The 21317-nt window shown below is 39.5% G+C and overlaps 1 protein-coding gene across 1 annotated transcript in view; it reads right to left on the bottom strand.

Moving 5' to 3' along the window:
* The window catches only part of LOC103158800 (collagen alpha-1(XIV) chain), a 208269-nt gene that overhangs the window by 48420 nt on the left and 138532 nt on the right, over nucleotides 1-21317 (bottom strand). The window contains exons 35-41 of the mRNA XM_027431692.2: nucleotides 20059-20217; nucleotides 11876-11953; nucleotides 8698-8784; nucleotides 7044-7097; nucleotides 1921-2016; nucleotides 685-738; nucleotides 331-384 (exon numbers count right to left, since the gene is read on the bottom strand). Of these exons, the coding sequence (XP_027287493.1) occupies nucleotides 331-384; nucleotides 685-738; nucleotides 1921-2016; nucleotides 7044-7097; nucleotides 8698-8784; nucleotides 11876-11953; nucleotides 20059-20217 (582 nt within the window). The remainder of the gene's footprint in view (nucleotides 1-330; nucleotides 385-684; nucleotides 739-1920; nucleotides 2017-7043; nucleotides 7098-8697; nucleotides 8785-11875; nucleotides 11954-20058; nucleotides 20218-21317) is intronic.

Genomic DNA, 21317 nt, shown 5'->3' on the forward strand with positions numbered 1-21317 from the left:
ACTATTTAAATTTCCACTTATGTGACTGTTACTTTCTTTTAGATTTGTACTTCAATAACTAAACAACAACAACAAAAACCTATGAATCCAATAGAGTCAGGCTTGGGAGCATTCAGAATGGGGTGCTGCTGACTGGGGTAAGTTTATTGAAAGAAATGGCCATATATGTCAAGGATGAATGGAAATAGATACAAAATAGACACAAGTTAGACTGCAAAAAAAAAAATACACAAATCCTAACATGGTGCCCATATATAAAAATCTGTCTGCAGCAAAATGACTAGGCAGGAAGTATACCTTGCCTAGAACCAATATTTGGCAAGTTCTTACCCTCTGGCCTGGGGAGCCATCACGTCCTGGTGAACCCACACCTCCAGGGACACCCTAGAGAGAACAAGGACAGAAAAGGGAGTTACAGAAACAGCCAGCCTGCTTCCCTAGGACAGACCACAGCCCCCAAACAAAGCCATTGTCTCAAAGGGATCCCACTTGTGACACAAAACTAAAACCCAGAAGTTCCCCTCTGAGAAATAAATTTGCCCAGTCTCAATCAATGTGACTTTCCAGATAGGTCAATGAACACAGGCAAATGTCATTAATGGTCACCCCTGTCAAGGTCACAGCTGATGTCAGAAGCTTCAGGCTTCTGTCCTTGGCAACAGAGTAACAGAAAAAAAAAAATACCTGTGGACCAGGAAGGCCAGCATCTCCTTTATCTCCTTTGTCACCTGGCATACCCTGAGTGGCCAAAAGTACACAGAGTTAGATTCACAGACGTAAGTTTTCGGTCACTCAACCGACCCATACATTGTTAGAGTATTTTCAACACTAAACTGCCCAGGCACTAACACACACACATCATATTTCATTTCTCACATATTCTTAGCCATCCATGTAAACATTTCTGCAGAAGTGAATGTTTATGTTCAAGAGCAGTTCCAAGCCCTCATGTGCAGTCCCAGATGGCTAAGCTGATAATGCTAACATTTGCAGGGGTGAGTTGAATATTTAAGTGTTGTTTATATAGTTTATGATTTAAAATCACATATATTTCAGTGAATTAAATTCAACGTCTTTCCCAAGCTAGCAAATATTTGAAAAGAGCCATTTAATGTAAACTCTAAACTTCACTCGGTGAACTCTATTCTAATGATAGTAGAAATAAGGAATTATATGATGGCTTTCATTATTCTGTGTTCACAATGGCTACACATCAATAATAAACTGGTATAATGGTTTTTACCTTCTAGATACTAACAGTTTAGTCAAGGGCTGGGGAGGTAAAGCTCGCTAGGACTCCCTGAGTTTGATGCCCAGGGCCCATATTACAAACTAAAATCTGAACATGGTACCACATGCTTGTAGCCCCCACACTCGGGTGGGGCACTGGAGACAGGTGGGTCCCTGGGGCTCCCTGGAGAGGTAGCCTAGCCTACTCGTCACATTTTAGGCCAATGAAGGCACTGTCTTTCAAAACCAAGGTAGGTGACTCCTGAGGATGACACCCAAGATTGACTCTTGCCTTTACTACTTGCATACACAAATACATGCATCATACATTCGGTACAACCACAAGAAAACATGTACCCACATACACGCCACATGTGCACACAAATGAATAACAATTTTACAAAAGCGTTTAGGTGAACAAGCACAGGTTATCCGTGTTGTTCCCGCCATCCTCCTTAGGTGCAATGCTGTGGTTGTGCTTACACCAGTCCCATGTGCCTGTTTGTTGAAAGGCCACCGTCACTGAGCAAACAATGGGTCATGAGTTGAGATAACGAATGGTCAGACAGTCCTGATTTTCTCAGGGACTGGGACTCATTGGTAAGACACAGAATATAAAAGCTCATCCTTCATGGCTTCATGGAAAACAGATAACAATAAAACCCATCTGAATATGTGCACAGAACTCACAGGCATGCCTTGAATGGACAGACCACTGGGTCCTTGGGGTCCAGGGGGGCCCTGGGGTCCTGCAGGACCTGTTTCTCCCCGAGGGCCTTCTGGTCCCTAGAAGCAAGAAAGAAACGTTACTCTGGAAGTTAGGTCCTCTAATACCTGAAAGATATCCCTGTGTACAACTTCCAAGATATGAAGCACTCGGAGGGTTAGCAAGACACCAAGCTTCAAATGATTTACCTCCCGGGTAAAATGTCATCAAGTCAGCCATAAGAAAAAACACACCAGGAATTTCATCAACTATATTTATTTTGTTTCTGCAAACAAGAATGTTGTGGCAACTACATGAGCAAGTAGTCTGCCACAACTGCCTAACACTTCCCCAAGGGGAAAGCACTGCAGGACCACCCTCCTGGTTCAGGAAGGAATCTGGATGAGCAGGCTCTTCTCCGTCCTCCCAGCTCAGTTCCTACCCGGGAACCTCAGCCTCTCACTGAGAACTTTCCAGCAAGCCTGTTTCCTCCCCCATGCCCCATATACCACAGTGCAGCTCTTCTGCAGACACGTAGCACCTCCAGCTACAAAACGTCTCTCTTTTTATCCAGAGTCAGACAGGCCTTTCCCACCCTACTTCTTCCTCCTGCTTCTTTCAGACCCCATGGCTTTTAAACAACGCAAAGAGTAATCTTAGACTCAAAATCTCTCTCTCTTTTTTAAATTCTTCATTTAACTTTATTTTATGTGATTGGTGGAAGGATGCCAGATCCCTTGGACTTGGAGCTACAGACAGGTGTGAGCTGCTGTGTGGGTGCTGGGAATAGAACCCGGGTCCTCCGGAAGAGCAGCCAGTGCTCTTAATCACTGAGCCATCTTTCCAGCCCCTCAGCATATCTCTTTATGCTCAATTTCTTCTTCCCTGTCAAATTTGTTGACCACAGCAAAGGCTACTCCTTATGCCTGGGTAGCATCCTATTCTAGTGGACATGCTACAACTATGCATATTAAGAGGTACACATGGTACCTCTTCTCCAGACATACATGAGCAATATAGTAATCAATGGTAAGAATATTTAGCTCCTCAACTGTGTGTGTGTGTGTGTGGGTGTGTGTGTGCGTGTGTGTGTGTGTGTGTGTGTGTATGTGTGTGTGTTGAAAATCCTTTCCTCTAGCTTTTTGAAATAGAAGTATATTATTGTTACCTACAGACTTTGTTATTCAATGGAATATTAGAAGTTATTTCCCCTTTAACTTACATAGTTGGCCAATTTTGCCTCATTCTTCATCCCCACCTCTGAGCCTTGGGTAGCCACTATTTCACTCTTAATTTTCTACAAAATTTTTTACAAATTTTTCAGATTCCATATATGCATATAGTCATGATTTTCTATGCCTGGATTTTTTCATTTAATAAAATCATCTCTAGATCCATCCACGTTTTCACAAATGACCAGATTTGACCTTCTTAAATGGTTAAATACTATAGGCATCACTTTTTCTTACCCACTGGTCTTTTGATGCACAGTTGGGTTGTTTTCACTTTTTATCTATAGTGAGTTCTGTTGCAATAAACACAAGAGTAGAGATGTCTTTTCAACATCCTGATTTCTTTTATGTGTATAATTTTATGAGTATAATTTGTAAATCGTCTCAAATGTGAAATCACTTAATGGATTACTTGGGATAAAGAATACGGGGAAAAAATCCTAGTGGAGTAAACTACAGATAGGCCATCAGGGCAGATTAAGTTTCCTTAAGATTTAGTGTATGGGTAAAGTCACATGGGAAAGTCTGGAAGCTGAAGAATCTAGTCAAATCTGACCTGGGCAGGCTACAGAGAGCTAATGACATGCTCACAGATGAGGGTGAACATATTGAAAGAAGCTGGCAAGATGGTTCCCGGTTTAAGAGCACTGTCTGCTCTTTCAGGGAACCCAAGCTTGGTTCCCAGTACCCAGATAGTAGCTCACAGCTGTCTGTAACTCTAGTTCCAGGAGACCCAATGGCCTCTTCTGGTCTCCAAGGGCATCAGACACACAATGGCACACAGATGTGTATGGAGGCCAAACACCCCCACACAAACAAATACAGTAGAATTAAAATTAAGTATTTTTTTAAACTACACATTGGAAGTAGAAGTTGCTTAAAACTACACGACAGTTAGAATGGAGAAAGCCTGGGAAAGAATCTGAAGAAGAAAACCCACAAAGTGAGTACCAGAACAAAGATAGAAAGGACGAAGAGGAAACAAATTCCAAGAGAGAGCTCGCCAAATGAGTCAACCATTGCAGAGGCCTCAAGGGAGGTAAACATTAAACAATAGCCTGTGGAACTGGCCACATGTGGTGGCTTTAGTGAGAACAGCTCCACAGGACTCGGGGTGACCAGAAATCATACGTGATTTGAGAATTGTGTGGGAAATGAGACTATAGAATATCAGATGATAACTATCCTCATAAGAAGCATGGGAGATTTATGAGGAAGAGGGCTGAGCATTAAAATCGCAATGTCCTTGAGAGGGGGCCACTTACCAATATCACTTAGAATGTTTAACAGTAAGAGTTTAGCACTGTGTCACTTATGTATTATTGAAGAGTAGGGAAGAAGGTAGGTGGTCCACTTTATTCTTTAAAATCTAAAACAAATAGACTAGAAGAGACCCGTAAACATTGCTTTTTGATCCAAATTCTTATCATCTATTTGGTGTTAGAAATGCATATTAGGACTACACACACACACACACACACACACACACACACACACACGGTTTAGTTTATCTGTCCTTATTCTATCCACAAAGGTGGCTATATGATACTCTGTTGTCCAAAATCCACTGATAACAGTATCTATCCTCTGTTTGTCAAAACAGCAGTACAGAATTAATAATCATACTAGTGACAATCCTGTGGGAGTAAACAATTAGAGAAAATGGGTTCCCTTAGTGTCACCAAATATCAGAATTAATTTTTAGTCAGCATTAGAACCATTGTCAACTGAAAATGTTGGAAAAATTACTGGAATCTTGCTGAAGGAGTCCCTGCGAGGCAGAAGCCAGAAAGCATAGGAGTTCCTGGGCTCTGTCTGCCATGGATGACCCAGAGAAAGAGCTGGGGCAACACTACTGGGAGGAGGAATTCGGCTCTGGCCTGTCTTACAGCATGGGAAGTGATGGAGTCATGTAAGGGACAGCAAGCCTGTCTCAGAAAATGAAACAGATAAACCACAAAGGATACACCCATGGTCTCTAAGTTGGATAATACTTGATTGATTATCTTCAGCTTTCTTTCATTTACTTCTTTTTCATGCTCACTTCTTGTCCTACCTTGCATCATCTGTTTCCAATTCTAAAGTGAAACTCTTTTTTTAGTGTAATGGTCTCTTCTATGCGAATGAATAGTATGTAAATCTAATATATCTGAAGCACTAAATCAGTAAGACAGGTGGTGTGGAAACTGTGAGAAGCAACGTCACAAGAATAAGATGGAGAATTGAGTTAGAAAGGACCTGGAGGGGCTGGAGAGATGGGTCAGTGGTTCAGAGCACTGGCCACTCTTGCAGAGGACCTGGGTTCGATTCCCAGTACTCACATGGTGACTCACAATCACCTATAATTCCAGCTCCAGGTGATCCAATACCTTGTTCTGAAACTCACAAGGACTGGACACAAGTGGTGCACAGACATACATGCAAAACACCCATACACATGAAATAAATCTTTTAGGAAGGAACGAAGAACCATGAATATGATGCCAACAATGGCCAAGCCATGGTTCATGACTACAAGTCATAAATCCAGCATAGACTCTCAGGAAATTAATTTGAGAACAGATGTGTAGAATCAATCAGAAAGTCATGGCGCTGGACATAGGAGATCAGTTAAGATTCCAGAATTCAAAGGGAAGAGGATGAGGCCTGAACTCAATTAGTGCCTGGGCTTCTGCCAGTCCTTAGGATGCCTTTGTGCAAAGGAGAAAAAAAATGTGTGTTTTGATGTGGGTTGGCATGGCCTGGTCATTTTAGCTGGCTGATGCCTCTGTAATGCATGACCTGGTGTATCCTACTTGGTGGCCTTGGATACTGAGAATAGAATGCAAAGCTAGGTGTTTGATTATATATATTACCAAACTGGAGAAGGAATCCTTAAATGTGGAAGGGACTGAGGCTGAATTGTGACTGTGAGATTCTGCTTAAGACACAAAATGTCTGGAGATCTACAAAGATGACACCAGCTAACTATCTCAGCAACGGAGGAGAGGCTACCTTAAATACCCTCCCCTGATTATGAGATTGATGACTGACTTATATGCCATCCTACAGCCTTCATCCAGCAGCTGGTGGAAGTAGAAGCAGACACCCATAACTAATCACCAATCTGAACTGGAACCCAGATGCAGAGAAGGACCAGTGGAGAGCACAGAGGTCCAGATCAGGCTGGTGAAACACACAGAAACAGCTGACCTGAACATCCGGGAACTCTTGCTCCCCAGTCTGATAGCTGGAATACCAGCATGGGACTGATCCATACCCAAGGAACATGGGTTTCTGTGAGGAAACCTCAGAAATCTATGGGACCTCCTGTAGAAGCCCAGTATTTATCCCTAGCATAGGAGTGGACTTTGGGAGCCCATTCCATATAGAGGAATACTCACTGAGCCAAGACACACGGGGGTGGGCCTAGGCCCTATACCAAAGGATACAAAAGACTCTGATGACACCCTATGGAAGGCCTCACCATCCAGGGGGAGCAGAAAAGATATGTGACAGATAAGGTTTTAGTTGGGGGGGTAGGGGAGGATGGGTGGGAGAAGGGAACTGGGATTGTCATGTAAAACAATCCTGTTTCTAATTTAAATAAAAAAAGACACATTTCTGTTACAGATTCAGAAAGAGAAGCAAGTATCTGAGAGGCCACCTTGCAGGCTAAGTCACACAGAACATGGGCATTCTTGTCTGTCCCCAAAGTTGCCCATTTGCCTGAGTTATTAAATACTTGTTTTGGTATTTGGTACACATCTTCACATCAAGTCAAAACTGTTAGACATGAGTGTCACAAATGCATAAGACTGCAAGTCACAAGCATAAATGAAGCCACATCTAATTCCAAAGTGATGGCTAGTTGAGACAAAGAGAGAACACGTTACCTTGGGACCCTGTTCACCTTGTTGGCCTTTTGGTCCTCGGAGGCCTGGACCACCCTGGCAAACAGATGTTAAGTATTAGCTCAAGAACAAATCTCAAAACAGCATACTTTATTCATCTCTCTTCATCATATGGGATGAGGTCATTGCTATTTTATATGAAGCCCACACATTGTGTGCCAGTAAATGTTTATCATAATCTTCAACTGGAAACGCCCCACCCAGTTCCGGCCCTTCCTGCAGATCATTACATAGTCTTAGAAAACCTTTGCTGATGGGTCCCTTTAAACCTTAAAAGTTCTTATACAATTTATTCATTTAGAGCTTTATATAATGCTACTTTTGTTCACATATAAAAATAAAATACTCAATTGGCATGGAATTATGTGTGTTTTATATCATAACTTCATAAAAAGCCAATGAAAAAGCAACAATTCAACTGTAGTTATTTATACAGAAATAAAAATAATTTAGTGTTTCTGAAATCACACTCCTTTGTATTTCTTCCCAAGATGTTCTGACATATTGATGCACAAACTGTACTTTTAGTGGCAATTTCCTTTATTAGACATATCTATGTACACAATACACATGAATATACTATGTATTTGTCATGGGGGAGGTCCTTCTGTGTATATGTTTGTCTTATTGGTTGATAAATAAAGCACTGTTGGCCAATAGGAAAGCAAGACTAGGAGTTGAGGAGAATTCTGGGAAAGGTAGTAAAGACAGTCTCAACATGTGACCCTGAGAAGAATGGACACACACCGCCAGCGTCCTCAATAAGTCTTTATAAATATATAGATTAATAATTATGGTTGATACTTAAGACAGAGATAACAGATAAGAAATCCTAGTCATTGGCCAGCAGCATTGAAACTAATATAAGTCTCTGTGCGTTACTTGGGACCTTAACGTGGCAGTGGGTGGAACTCGGGCAGCTGGCGGAAAGATTTATCGTTACATATTTGTTCATGTATGTAAACACACATCTAATACAATATGTGTATCCTCTGAATGTTTTAATTGGTTAATGCATTTAAATAAATCTATTTGTAAAAGCAAATATAAAATTATAAAAAAAGAGTATTGCTAAAAATGCTAGATCACCTTAAAAATGAATACAATGTAGATGATATCATTCAATTTATGTAGGCTTGGCTCCTACTAAAGTCTGTACAGAAAAACTTGCTCTGTAAGTGGAGAGGTGACCCGTGTTAGTGGGGGTCATATGACACCAGACAACTTTTCCTTCAGTTGAACAGAAGGACTGAACTTACTTTATTTATTCATACTTTATTTATTTATTCCAATTTATCCCAGCGGTATGCAGATTTATTTGAAAATGACTCAACAGCATCAACAGAACACAAATAAATGTTTAAACAGAGTGGGCAGCAAGAGGCTATACTAATCCTATAAGCAGAGGGCCAATGACTGAAACTCAAAGACAAACCACAGTGGCTTAAAGGAGGGATGTTTTCAGAAAGCAATGGAAGATGGATGGCATGCTTAGAAGACGATCATCTTGTAAATATGCCTAAGTTTACTTAAGTGTGTGACAGCCCTTTAGTTCAGTAGGCATTGCGTGTGAGACCCCAAGGTGATAGCATTAATGCCACTAAAGACCATTCAAGGCTGAGATAGCAAGACTTACCGGGGGGCCAGCTGGTCCTAGAGCTACTTCGTTAGTTTCTGAGCAAGAGCAGGAACGTGGAAGGTCTGGGCAGGACTCTTCATCCCTCTAAGTAGAAAATAAAGGGTAATTGTGAGCAAGACAGTCTACATAAATCGCTTCATTAACTCTAAGAAAATACTTTAGGAGACATTTTCAAACTTTAAGTGAACATTGTGCTATAAGGTTCCCAACTGCACCATTTCTTCTGTAAGGAGACAGCATGGCTATATACGGATCATCAGTTATCCCAGCTTTAGAGGGATTTGCTGAAACTGGCTTCGAAATGCAAGTGAAGAAACAAGTTCAGCAGAGAGCACAGGGCACCTTGGTTTCTATTTAGTTCATCTAGAATAGCAATGTGTGGTGATAAATTTCTTGCACAAATAAAGCCTGTCTGGGGGTCAGAGAACGGAGCTTGCCACTAGCTAACCATAGAGGTCTGGAGGTCTGTACAGACAGACAGGAAGTGACGTAGCTGGGCAGAAACTTGCCACTATCTAACCATATTAGTCTGGATGGTTAGCTAGTGGCAAACTCCACTCTCTGACCCCTCAGACAGGCTTTATTTGTACAAGAAAGATATCACCACAGCAATGCCCTTGGAACTAAGGGCCTTAAGCACCTACATCAAGCTATGTTGTTTCTCTGTTTTAAAGAATGAAAGAAACCCTGTTGAAAGGCTCAGTCAAAACCACTGCATATGAATTAAAACAAAGAACTAAAACTGTGTACATACATCTGTATCCTGTGGCAATTCTATCAGCGTTGATGGCTGAAACCAAGAAAACACTGTGGACCTGAAACTTTAGAGTGTGGGTCCTTTTTCTCCTCTCTTGGGGCATTTAGTGACATGTGACATTTGAAAATGATTGCTAACATAGGACTGAATAAATGCAAGTGGGTTACTCCAATACAGAGCGAGGCAGTGCACCTGGTAATAGCCTCCTACAAATTTAAAATATCCTGTTGGAGCAGATATCAAAATGCCCTCAGCACTGCAATAAGAAACTGAGAACTTTAGTCCACCAGTCCCCTTGAGCAGATAGAAAGGGCTTCAGTGTAAGACCTCACAGGGCAGTGAGGTGAGATGGAACAGAGCACAGACAATAAATTTCCAAGATGAAAGTAAGTCTCTGAGGTATTCAAACCAAGTCCCGCCCCAAAACAGTTGAACAAATGACCTATATACCCTCCACATCCTTTTCTCTAAATGGTGGACCGTAAGGAACAATTCCCATTCCAATCTCCTGCTGACCTATCTCATCTGCTCTGATACTTGGTTGACTGGATTAAAACATCAATTTAAGATCTCTCAAATGAATTTGGCACCGGGCTTCCTGTTTCAAGACGCAGGGGTGTTTTTGCTAGTTGATGATGTCTTCCGGGTATGGAATCTATAACCCTTCAGTGAATAAAGCAAGGAGAAAAGTATTGAAAAGGCCTAGGTCCTTCCTATGAGAACTGGTGCTCACATTTTCTCTTTATACAAAGTGAGATTGTTTCCTCTTCCGTTTCCCAGCCTATCTTCCTTTATGTCTAAGACTAAGATGTCTTGATTAGTTTACTGCTAGTTTAGGAACTTATTTTGAGGAAGAAAGAATGAGTTACTTGCTTCCCCAAACAGGCTCCCTGGAATTTACTGCCTGCAATAAATGTTCTAATCTGGTTCTAAAATCAAGTCCTCTGGACTTCATGAAGACTTGACTGTGCTCATTGTGATCATTATTAAGATATGCTGACTGTCCAGCCACAGCAGAGCCAGCTAGCTTTCCATGGGGATCCAAAGATGTAGATCCCTTTCCTGTCTATATGTAGATATACAGATACGTTGAGAGAATGATGGGAAATGCTTAGTTTTCTAGTCGTGTCAAATAGATTATATAGACTATGACTACATTTCCAAATCGGTGTGACAGGATATCCTGGGCCAGTCTGATAAATTCACATTGCACTGTGAATGTTTTAAAAACTCAAGGAACATAAAGCAATGGCTGGCATCCCCGGGACTCTATGTGAATAACTAGCTCAAGACAGTTGAGAGCTTCATTCTGGGAGTGGCCATGATGTCACCTTGTAATGCCAGGATTTGGGAGATAAAGGCAGGAAGGTCAGAAGTCAAGGTCATTCTTGTTCTAGTTACACCTCGATGTTGTGTCAAAACATCCGGACAAATCAACTTAGGGGAGGAGAAGGTGTATGTCAGCTGACTGTGAGAGACGTCAGAGCAGGAACCTGACTCAGAAACCACACAGCACGCCTGCTTATTGGTCTGCTCACAGGCCCATGCTTACCTGGAGTTAAGCTAACCTAACTTACAGAGTTAAGGACTTGCTGTCTAGGGATAGTACAGCCCTTTAGTGAGCTTAGTTCTCCCACAGTTAACAGTCAAGACAGCTCCCTAGAGATATGACCTCAGGCTAATATGAACTAGATTGTTCCTCTCCCAGGTGACTGTAGGCAGTGTCCAGTTGACAGTCAAATGTAAATAGGACACTGGGCTACACAGTTAGTTTGACTACTGCCTGGATGACATGACACTCTCCTCACAAAGTGAAATCTATAAATAAAAGCAGTGTACATCTTCAACAATTTTGAAGCATCTTTTGGATGGTCTAGTTTTTCAGTAGTTGCTGTGATGAAAAACAAGACCATGGAGCAAATCAGTGCGTAAAAGGAAGTGAGGAACAGGCAAGAGCCCATCTCAAGACATGGAAACACTGTCACGTTCAGGAGAAATACACTTCTCATTTATAAATAAGCATCATTAATCAAGAATCCAACAAAAATGTCCTATTTTCCTTTCAACTCCTGTGTAGTATTTTTCTATGGCTACGAAGTGGTCAGTCATAAGCAGGAGACTTACAATAAACATTGTAAGTGGAACTTTTGAGTATGTCCTTTGGCCTAGGAAAATTTGTGAGGCAGGAAGTTTGAAAGCACCTGCCTGGAGTATGTGTCAATAACAGTTGTGATATGCAGTTCAAACCATGTGGGATCATATGTAATGGCCTAGTTGAGTTCTTCTTTTCTATTAAAACTTGCTGACTTTAGTTATCATCACAAAAGGAATTGGTTATGGTATGGATATTGAGGAACGGTCCCTCATTTCCAAAGAAATCATAGATTTTAATTTTGATAGAGGCCAAAGAATTCTTACCAGGCCGGGCAGTTCACAGCATCGGTCTTGACTGGCCCATGACGTAGAGCAAACAATATCAAACATCTGTAGCTGGAACTGATTAAAAAACAGAGTCGTCATTCAATGAACATATAAAATGTGTTCATAGTTATAACTGCTTCGTTGGAGATAAAGTACAAAAATGTTTATGACATAATATTCCAGTAACTAAATTTAAAAATAAGCTAATTTTGCCCTGAAACACAATGTTCTAACTTTCTGTCTGCAGATGCTCCGTCTACCATCCAATTTCTTCTCCCCATAATAACTTTCCCTCCTCAGATCTACTACAAAAGCTTAGTTTCATGGCCAAAGCCTTCCTGGGAAGCCCCTCATGCCTCCCAAATGCCCTGTGGTCATGGAGCACTCAAGATGACTTCATAGATCACTTCACACCCACAATTCAGTTTTTTGTATTACCATTTCCTTGAATTCCTCAAGGTAAGAGCAATGCTCACCTCTGAGTCACTTAGCACAGTATGTAACACGTAATAAACATGTAGAAAGTCTGATGAATTAACTCTTAATTCATTCCTTGTGGCAACCATTTGTACTGTAAGCAAGATATTGTATAGACCACTGGGGGTTGGTGGACCACGCCTTTAATCTCTGTGAGTTCAAGGCCAGCCTGGTCTACAGAGTTCCAGGACAGGCTCCAAAACTACACAGAGAAACCCTGTCTCAAAAAAACCCAAAAAAAAACAACAACAGAAACAACAAAAAAACCCCAAAAACCAAAAACCAAAACAAAAGATATTGTATAGTCTTTTCTAAGATAATAGTAAAATCAGAAAACAAAACAGTCCTGTGCTGGAAAAACTCAAACGGAATACTAATATTATATTCATATAAAATCATACTAATTATTGTTATATGATTAATATGCTGTATTAATTTTAACTAAATTTAATTTAATTGGTTAATTTAACTAATTATATTAGTGTATGATAAAGCTAATATGTTAATATACTAAATTAATGTTCTATATAAATATTGTACTCAAAGAGGTGTTGTGAGCGATTCACAATGAGTACCATGGATACATGGACTTGGTGTATTTTTATTTAAGCCACTTGTCACACTGTAAATATTTAGTCTTGTTTCACTCACACATGTTGGTATAACCAAAGGTACAAGGAGAAATATACATAAATGTCTCTATAACATTAATGAGGACTAACACTAACCTCATGACCTCATTATTTCTACTTATTTCTTTCCACATAACTGGGAAGATGATAATATATTCATTTAAATCTTCAACTGTCCTCCAGCAAGTAATGCTTCCAATAAGGGCCATAAATATGTTGTCTAATAAATGCTACTCATCCTTGGCGAAGAGCCTTTAGGATGGAAATGGCAATACTCAAGTAGCTAGTATTATTGAAAGAGACTACTGAAAGTTTGGGAAGTGTCACCAAAAGGCCACTTCTAAAAAGAAGGAAATGGAATCAGGCTTTCTTTCCTCATACTAAGAGTAACTGTGTGAATTATTGGAACATTTCTTCTAACAAATCAACAGAATAACGTTGGGTTTTAAAAACAGACTCATCATCCAAAATGTGTTACTTTCTGAACTTACACATAGCAATATATTATTTACTGAAATACCAGCAGAGCACATAGCTTTTGTCCCTCTTGATGTTTTAACATCCAGGCCCCAAATACATAATATATGAACCATGAAAAACAGGGAAACTACACAACAAATAATGAGCAATTAAGTGTGCCATAGTAGAAGACTTTTGTAAACACAGATAGCAAGAGTTAGTTCAGAGAGTACAAAGATTGGAGCCTATGGAGCCAGACTGCTGGAGTGAGGGTTCTGACTCTAATCCTAGTGAGTTGAGTTATTTTGAAGAAATTAGTTCTTGTCTTGAACTCTTGTTTTCTCATGTGTAAAAGTGTGCACTGACACGGGTTGGACACCCTTGACCTGAATATCTGAAGCTTTCTGAATGTTGAAATGATGCCATGAATGAGAAGTTCTACATTTGGCCTTGCTGGGTGGGTTGCATATAAAATGTAAGCACATTAAAGATGTCTGAGGCTTCTGTTGAGTGTGTGTACACAAAACATAAATGGATCTAGTGTGTAGGCTTGGATTCCATCCTCCAAATACCTCATTGTGAATATTCAAATATTCTCAAACTCTAAACTCTGTGATACCAAGTATTTCAGATAAGGGATAGTCAATTCTATTAGCTATTCATATGTTTGTTGAGAAGATCAAATGAGTTAATATGGCGATAATATTTAGAACAGTGCCTGAAACACAACTGCAATAAACAATAAATATCATTTAAAGTTCTATATTCAACTCTCTCATGATTTACTTTTAAAGTATAGCAGCCAAAACTGTAGAATGGAAATAAAAGTGATAGTAGTAAGGGCAGAGACAGAATATTTTCTCCTAAATTATTATCTACCTTAAACATTTTGTTTGAGAAAAAAAATCTTAGCAACTAACAGCATCAACCAAGAGGCTTTGAAAACTTGCTCTGCGCCAGGTGGTATTCTAAGCAATCTATGTCTGTCATTTTATCATCACAGTGTAGCACAGTGATGGTAATGTCAATTCTGTAGTCCAGGTCTGTAGGTGCTGGGATGAGAAAGCCTAAATAATTGCAGTACATTGTGAAAATTCCTTCCCCGTTGAGATTTGAACAACATAACCAATATGTGGCCTAAACCAGTGTGGTTTATTTTGCAATAAATGGATCTTTGGGTCAATACTTAAAATGAAGATAGTGCAGTCTGACTTTTTAATGTCATTGCATTTGAGAACATTTATTCAGTGGGTCTCAATATGGCAGCATCCACTAAAGTCAGCTATGTCTGGAAGTCATCGTGCATTAAGCAATTTAACATTCCTGGATCAAGTCTTTAGGTCAAAATATTTCAGTGAATGGAAAAATTTACTTAAAGCAAAAGCTCTTTACCACCCCAGTATGCATCCAGCTTGCTTGAAGTTTTTCCAATAAACACTCAACACTCAGCCACTGGAGCTGCATAATGTCTACCTAGAAACCTTTGCCTAGCTCTCTGTCTTGTGAAATGATTAGGATTTGTATGAGCTCGATTTATCTACTGAAGGGATCAAACATGCTCTAAGTCCTTAATGAAGACAATGCTATCATTTGAGGAATGCCACTACGTGGGCTGACTTTTCTTTCGCAACTCAGATGGAATCAGCAGCTTTTTCTGAGTACAACAAATTTATTCATAGTCGTTTTGCGTTTGCGATAGCTTAGATTCCTTAGCCGGCACTTAGGACTTCTTTCCCAAGGCACACATCTGCAGATAGATTTTAAAAATGACAAGGAAATAAAAAAGGGCTTCTGGCTTTTATTCCAAAAGCAATGGCATGCATAGCTGTACAACTTACACAGGAGCTAACACAGCAATGCCATGTCAAACAGCTCAGACTTGAGCACCTTAGAATGCCAAGCAAAGTGGTTCAAAAGTATTTGGAGCTCAGGCAGTTAATACAAGAGACAGCTCCCTTTTACTTAATGAACTCCCCAAAACATAAAAGATAAAAACCTTGTGTTTTAAAAACACAAGAAAGGACATGCAACCTACCATTTATACTTTGTAATTTCTCTAAATGGAATGCTCAGCCAATTACAAATGCTCATTTTTCATCACTAGACATTTTGTCTGGGTGTAGCTCAAAAGGCAAGTCATTTGGGGTCAAATGTTAGCAAGAAAATAAGATTAAAATATTTCTTGCCAGTTGAGTCATTTTGATCTATGAATGGGAATTTCAAAGTTCTCTTGGCTCCACTTTCTACTCAGGACCAAATTTTCTCCTCCAAGTTTTGCTTGGAAAGTCCAAGTACATTTATGTATTTGTACAAATAGAAAGTATTCTGTGTATAAGAATATCCCATAGGTAGAGCTGCAGAGACCTACACCATCTTTCATTTCTCATGAGGTGCCCAACTTTTCGTTGACCTCATTGACAAAGCAAAAAATACTGTAAACATTTGCCATGGGAGAGCTTGGAGCTTTCACTTGCTTTTCACTTATGTTTTAGGGAAACCATGAGCGTTCTAGTTAAATTTAGAAATGAAAGTTAACAACTTTTCTATGTGTTGCTAGAAATTTAAACACTGAAGTATAGAAACATTTTGCAGGTAAGATTTGACCACCATTATTTGCAAGCTTGTAACCCAAATAGTGGGTCTTTGAAGCTGTGAAAGACCATGGGGCCCATGGTCCCCGGATCAGGCCAGACTCTCTTCTCTGCCTTAAGATCCATAGAGTCAGAGTCTGCTCTAGCACTGGAATAGAAGACAGACAAGCTGGGGAAGGCAGATAGTCTCAGATCTCAATTTTGTTTCTTGAAATAGGAGCTCTCATTAACTTCTGAAGAAGCCTCAGTTTTAGCATCAATAGAATGAAGACAGCATGAGGATCTCTTTTTATAATTTTAGAAGATTAAGTTGGTACTTCAGGGTAATACATGTTTCCTAGATCACAGCAGACATATGTACTGGCTACTGTTTTAACTGAAGGGTTTAAAAAAGCAGCACTCGGGAGGCAGAGGCAGGTGGATCTCTGTGAGTTCGAGACCAGCCTTGTCTACAAGAGCTAGTTACAGGACAGCCTCCAAAGCCACAGAAAAACCCTGTCTCAGAAAAAAAAAAAAATCACAAGAAAAAGCTCCTTTTAACAATTTAGCCCTTGTCCTCTTTTTTAATGTATGATTTATTTATTTTATTCCATGTGAATTCATGTTTTGCCTACATGTATGTCTATGTGAAAGTGTCAGATCCCCTGAAACTGGATTTACAGACAGTTATGAGCTACCCATGTGGGTGCTGGCATTGGTCCTCTGGAAGATCAGTCTGTGCTTTTAATCACTGAGCCATCTCTCCAATCCAGCATTTGTTTTCTTAATGTTATTTACATGTTTTAGATATTAATCCTCTATTGAATGTTTAGGTGATTAAAAAATATCGCTTGCTTATAAATTATAGCTTTTGATTTTGATTTTATGACTCTGTGTGTGTGTGTGTGTGTGTGTGTGTGTGTGTGTGTGTGTGTGTGTGTGCATCTATATTTGTTTCTTGAGTCATTGGCTCTATTTTTCTGTTTGCTTTTTTAGTTTGTCCTATTCTGGTTTGGTTTTTTACTTTATCTTACTTTATCATTGATTCTATTGGATCCCTGTTTGCATTGTAAAGGGTAAGAGAAACAAAGTGTGTGGATATGGGTGGGTAGACAGGTAGGGAGGATCTGGGGAGAGTTGGAAGAGGGAAAACTTGTGATCAGAATATATGGTATGAATATTTCAATACAGAAAAAAATAGTGCTTGGCTGTTGAAGAATCATCAGCTAGTCTACTGTTGAATCCTACACCAGTGAATAAAATTATAGGTGGCTCCCTGACATATTTCTCTTTTATTTCAACAGCAGGAGGCTGAATAAATGCCAATTGAATAACTGCCTAAGTGTTAGATGTAAAAAAAAAAATAAGCAGAAAAGAAACTTTAAGAAACATAGTTCCCTGCCAGAAGCTCAAACTTTTTCTAGAATCATCCAAATAAAAAAGGTAACAAACTTCTTAGAAGAAAGATTGAAAGGGAAAGGTACTTACTTTCTTTCCACATGTGTTTTGACAGGTAGGTTAAAACTGCTATTTAGTTTAGTCTCCCTGGGGACTGCCATTGCCTGCTGAATCTTGCATTTCTGAGCATGGGTTGTTTTTGTTAAGAATGTGAGCAAGTTCTATACAGTAGTTACTATGTCCCTAAATTCTTTCTCGTTAGCTCAACTATGGTTGGAAATGATACATTTTCTTTAGAGAAGGAATCTTAGAGTCTGGTAACATTTTTGAATTATTGTTGGATTTGGCAAGTGATACTGACCTGTGAACTACTATTACAATTATTCCTCCTGAATTATCTCACTGTGCCCGCTACACATTCCCCCTCCTGGAATTATCTGAACCATGTCCCTTTTGCTGGTTACCAGAGGAAGACCAACATTGAAGTGATACTGAAATCCAAAGGCCAGGACTTCACTCATGTTGCGCTGATAGCATTAAGCAATGCCGCCCAAAGCCAGACCAACTACTCAATCACATTTTTACGATCTAACCTAATATTATCCATTCAGCATAAGCAAATTCTTTAGTAAGTGGGAAGACTAGAAATCTATTTAGTAGCCTTTCATAGGCTTCTAGATTATAAGGAAAGCTGTGGCTTTTTTTCCTAGTAGCCTTACAAAGAGCTCTTTAGTCATTGACATCTATAAGCTCTCCTTTGTCTTCTACTGGCTACAAGCTGCCACAAAAGGCCTTCTGTTTAAGTGCATTTCTTTGGTATTCCAATGTGAAAAATTACCATCAGCATACCTGAGATGTACAGGCACTTTTAAGTTTAGAAATCCATTTTTTTGGTATTTCCTTAGTTATGAACATAGAGTATATAATTACCCATGGTGTAATTTGAAAAACAATTGCTATAAAGTTATAATTATAAAAGACAAATAGGGGAGAGTAGGATTTGTTTAAGATTGCAGTCAATGCCACATTGGGGGGGGGTCTACTATAGACAACACCTTTTAAGGAAAGAAAATATGCAAGTCAAATCTGGTACTAGGAATGTAGCTCAGTCAGAGTTCTTTGCCTGATATTCACAGGGTCCTAGGTTCAATCCCCTGGACCATAAACAAAACCTTATATATGAGAAACAGTCCATTTCTGTTCATGGTCCAGCAAGTGTTCTTGGGCACTTATTCTGCTTGTATGATATGTTAGACACTGGGATGGATTTTAAAGGAAGCCCATGCTGTTATTTTGTTTTAGGAGGTTATATTGTCTAGAGAGGTAAAAATGAATTAATGAAACAGCAAAAAGATATGACAGTCAGTAATCAAGTTATAAATGAGTAGTTGTCTGGAAAAGGTGGGATGGAGAATAGAGAATTCATTGTTGTGAAAATTTCATTTCTCCAGTAATATATCTGATGACCTTTGAGTACTACCTCCAGAGACCAGCTGCACCATGCCTAAATTAAGACAATCTTAATAGCACTAAGTGATTGGGCCTAGACTCCCTCTCCCCACTTAAATGAGTTTATCTAGTAACCCTTCCATTTGTTGGTCCACCACATTCTTACTTTGTTAAGTATGTATTTTTACACTCCCTGGCATACAGTTTCTGGTGTTATATAAAGAAGGAATATAAAGGAGAATAGTCAGAGTTCTCTTAATATGTGTGACTAGCTCCAGAAAGACTCAAATGAGAGAGCACTACTAATTAGCTGTGAGTGCATGATGTTAAAATGAAACCCTATACAGGCCATTCTCTTTTCTTCTTGTGGGTAGTGAGTGAAAGGAATGTGATTTCTTCGCCAATTAAAAGTCTCCCAGACTTAGATTCCATCTTAGTGGTGTAAAAATTATTTTAGAAGGGTTGTTACATAAGTAGTGACTCATAATTAAAGAGTAAACTTCACATTATTGATAGCAAAAAATAGTTTTAAAATATACAAATTTAACCCAAATCAGAGGCATATGCCACTTTCCTAGGTATAATGTTGAGGAACTTTGTAAGGATTTGTATTTTCTTGCATAAATTTGTACATGTAGAGTTTGGAATTCCAACAACAAACCACAAATGTCACAAATAAGGTGCTGAATATTATAATATTCAAATCTTAAAAAGCATTTAGATAATTAACTACCCTAGTACCTGAAACATTCTCATAAGCTTACTGCCTTGAACATCTGTGTTGGTTTGAAGAGTAACTATCTATGTATGTCTATTCATTTATCCATCTATCCACCCATCTATCCATCCATCCATCTATCTATCCATCATCCATCCATCCATCTATCCATCCATCTATCTATCCATCCATCTATCCATCTATCCATCCATCCATCCATCCATCCATCCATCCATCTATCCATCTATCCATCCATCCATCCATCTATCCATCCATCTATCTATCCATCATCCATCCATCCATCTATCCATCCATCTATCTATCCATCCATCTATCCATCTATCCATCCATCCATCCATCCATCCATCTATCCATCCATCATCTCATTACCACATTCCCTGCCTTAAAAATAGCTGAATGTATATTAAAGGATTTTTCCTGTAACAGACACTTAGTTTCACTTCCTTATCTACTTACTGGTGCAGAGTTTCCATTGGGTCCTCTTGATCTGACCATTCTCCCCAGGACTTCCACACCATCCGATGTGATATTCGCTGACGCATTGATTGCCTTCTGGCCTACTTCCTTACAGTCAACAACCACTTTGGCCAAAGTCTTGCTGATAACAACGTGGAGCTGGGTAAAAGAAAAGGTGTTTTAGGAAGCCCTATGCAGGGAGAAGTACCAACCAATTTGTGTAACTGTATAACTCATAGTTAAAAAGGGCAGCGGAGGGAGGGCATTCTGTCTCTATGACTTTGCTAGGCCTTTTCTGTGACTGTTTGACATTCAAGAATCATCTCTACAAAATACTTCCTCTGACATGATTTGAAAATGAGCCACTTTTTATTAGAGATCCCTTTTTATTAGAGAGTTTACTTTGACTGGTGTTTTAAGTTAGCACACAAAGTATTGTGTGTTATTATGGAATTTTATATGTCATTATAGTTAGTGCTAATTCGTTTCCTTCCTCCATTGTCTTCCCCTACTTTCCCTACCTCCCAGCAGCTGCAAGGAGTCACAAGAGAGTGGAGGACATTTTCTTAAGGGAGGGGAAGGGAAGCAACGGAATACATGTGAGAAGGAGCCCTTCAGATTAGCATCCAATGCAATTTTCTCAAACTACAATCTCAAAGACATGCAGGACATTGCTTCAGCGGTCATAGGTTCTTTGTGAGGATTCGGAAAAGCTGGATCTTTCTATCCTCTAATAACCATCAAGGGTAAGTATACTGTAGATAAACCAGGTAAACACACTTCGACTACATTCTCAAATAAAAATATCTGGGCCCACTACACACTTTTGATTTGGACTGTTTGCTTCATGAATACTGGCTGTTTGTGGCAGACTAGTGAAAGGAAAGTAAAATCCATACTTTAATGATGATTTCACTCCCATAGGAAGGCAACCAATGCAACTCCATGAAGGCAGTTGGGCGATGTGAATCAAGGTTATAAAAGCTACACCAGCTAACACTGTGCTCAAAACATGAGCACATACAGCGCGTCAATGATGTAACATCTTTTATATTTAGATAGTTTAGCTTTCCAGATTTTGTTCAACACTGTTTTGTTGTACAACAGATGAAAGCACGTGGGTTCCCACCTATTTTTATTTAATGTTTTGTTTAAGTTATATCAGGGTAGAAGCAATTCCATTCAACAGGGCAGTTCATTAGAAATTTTTCCTCTCAAAAAGAAACTAACAGTTACTCAAACAGAGACCATCCAGGGGG

This window comes from Cricetulus griseus, chromosome 10, assembly GCF_003668045.3.
Source record: "Cricetulus griseus strain 17A/GY chromosome 10, alternate assembly CriGri-PICRH-1.0, whole genome shotgun sequence".
Classification (NCBI taxonomy): domain Eukaryota; kingdom Metazoa; phylum Chordata; class Mammalia; order Rodentia; family Cricetidae; genus Cricetulus; species Cricetulus griseus.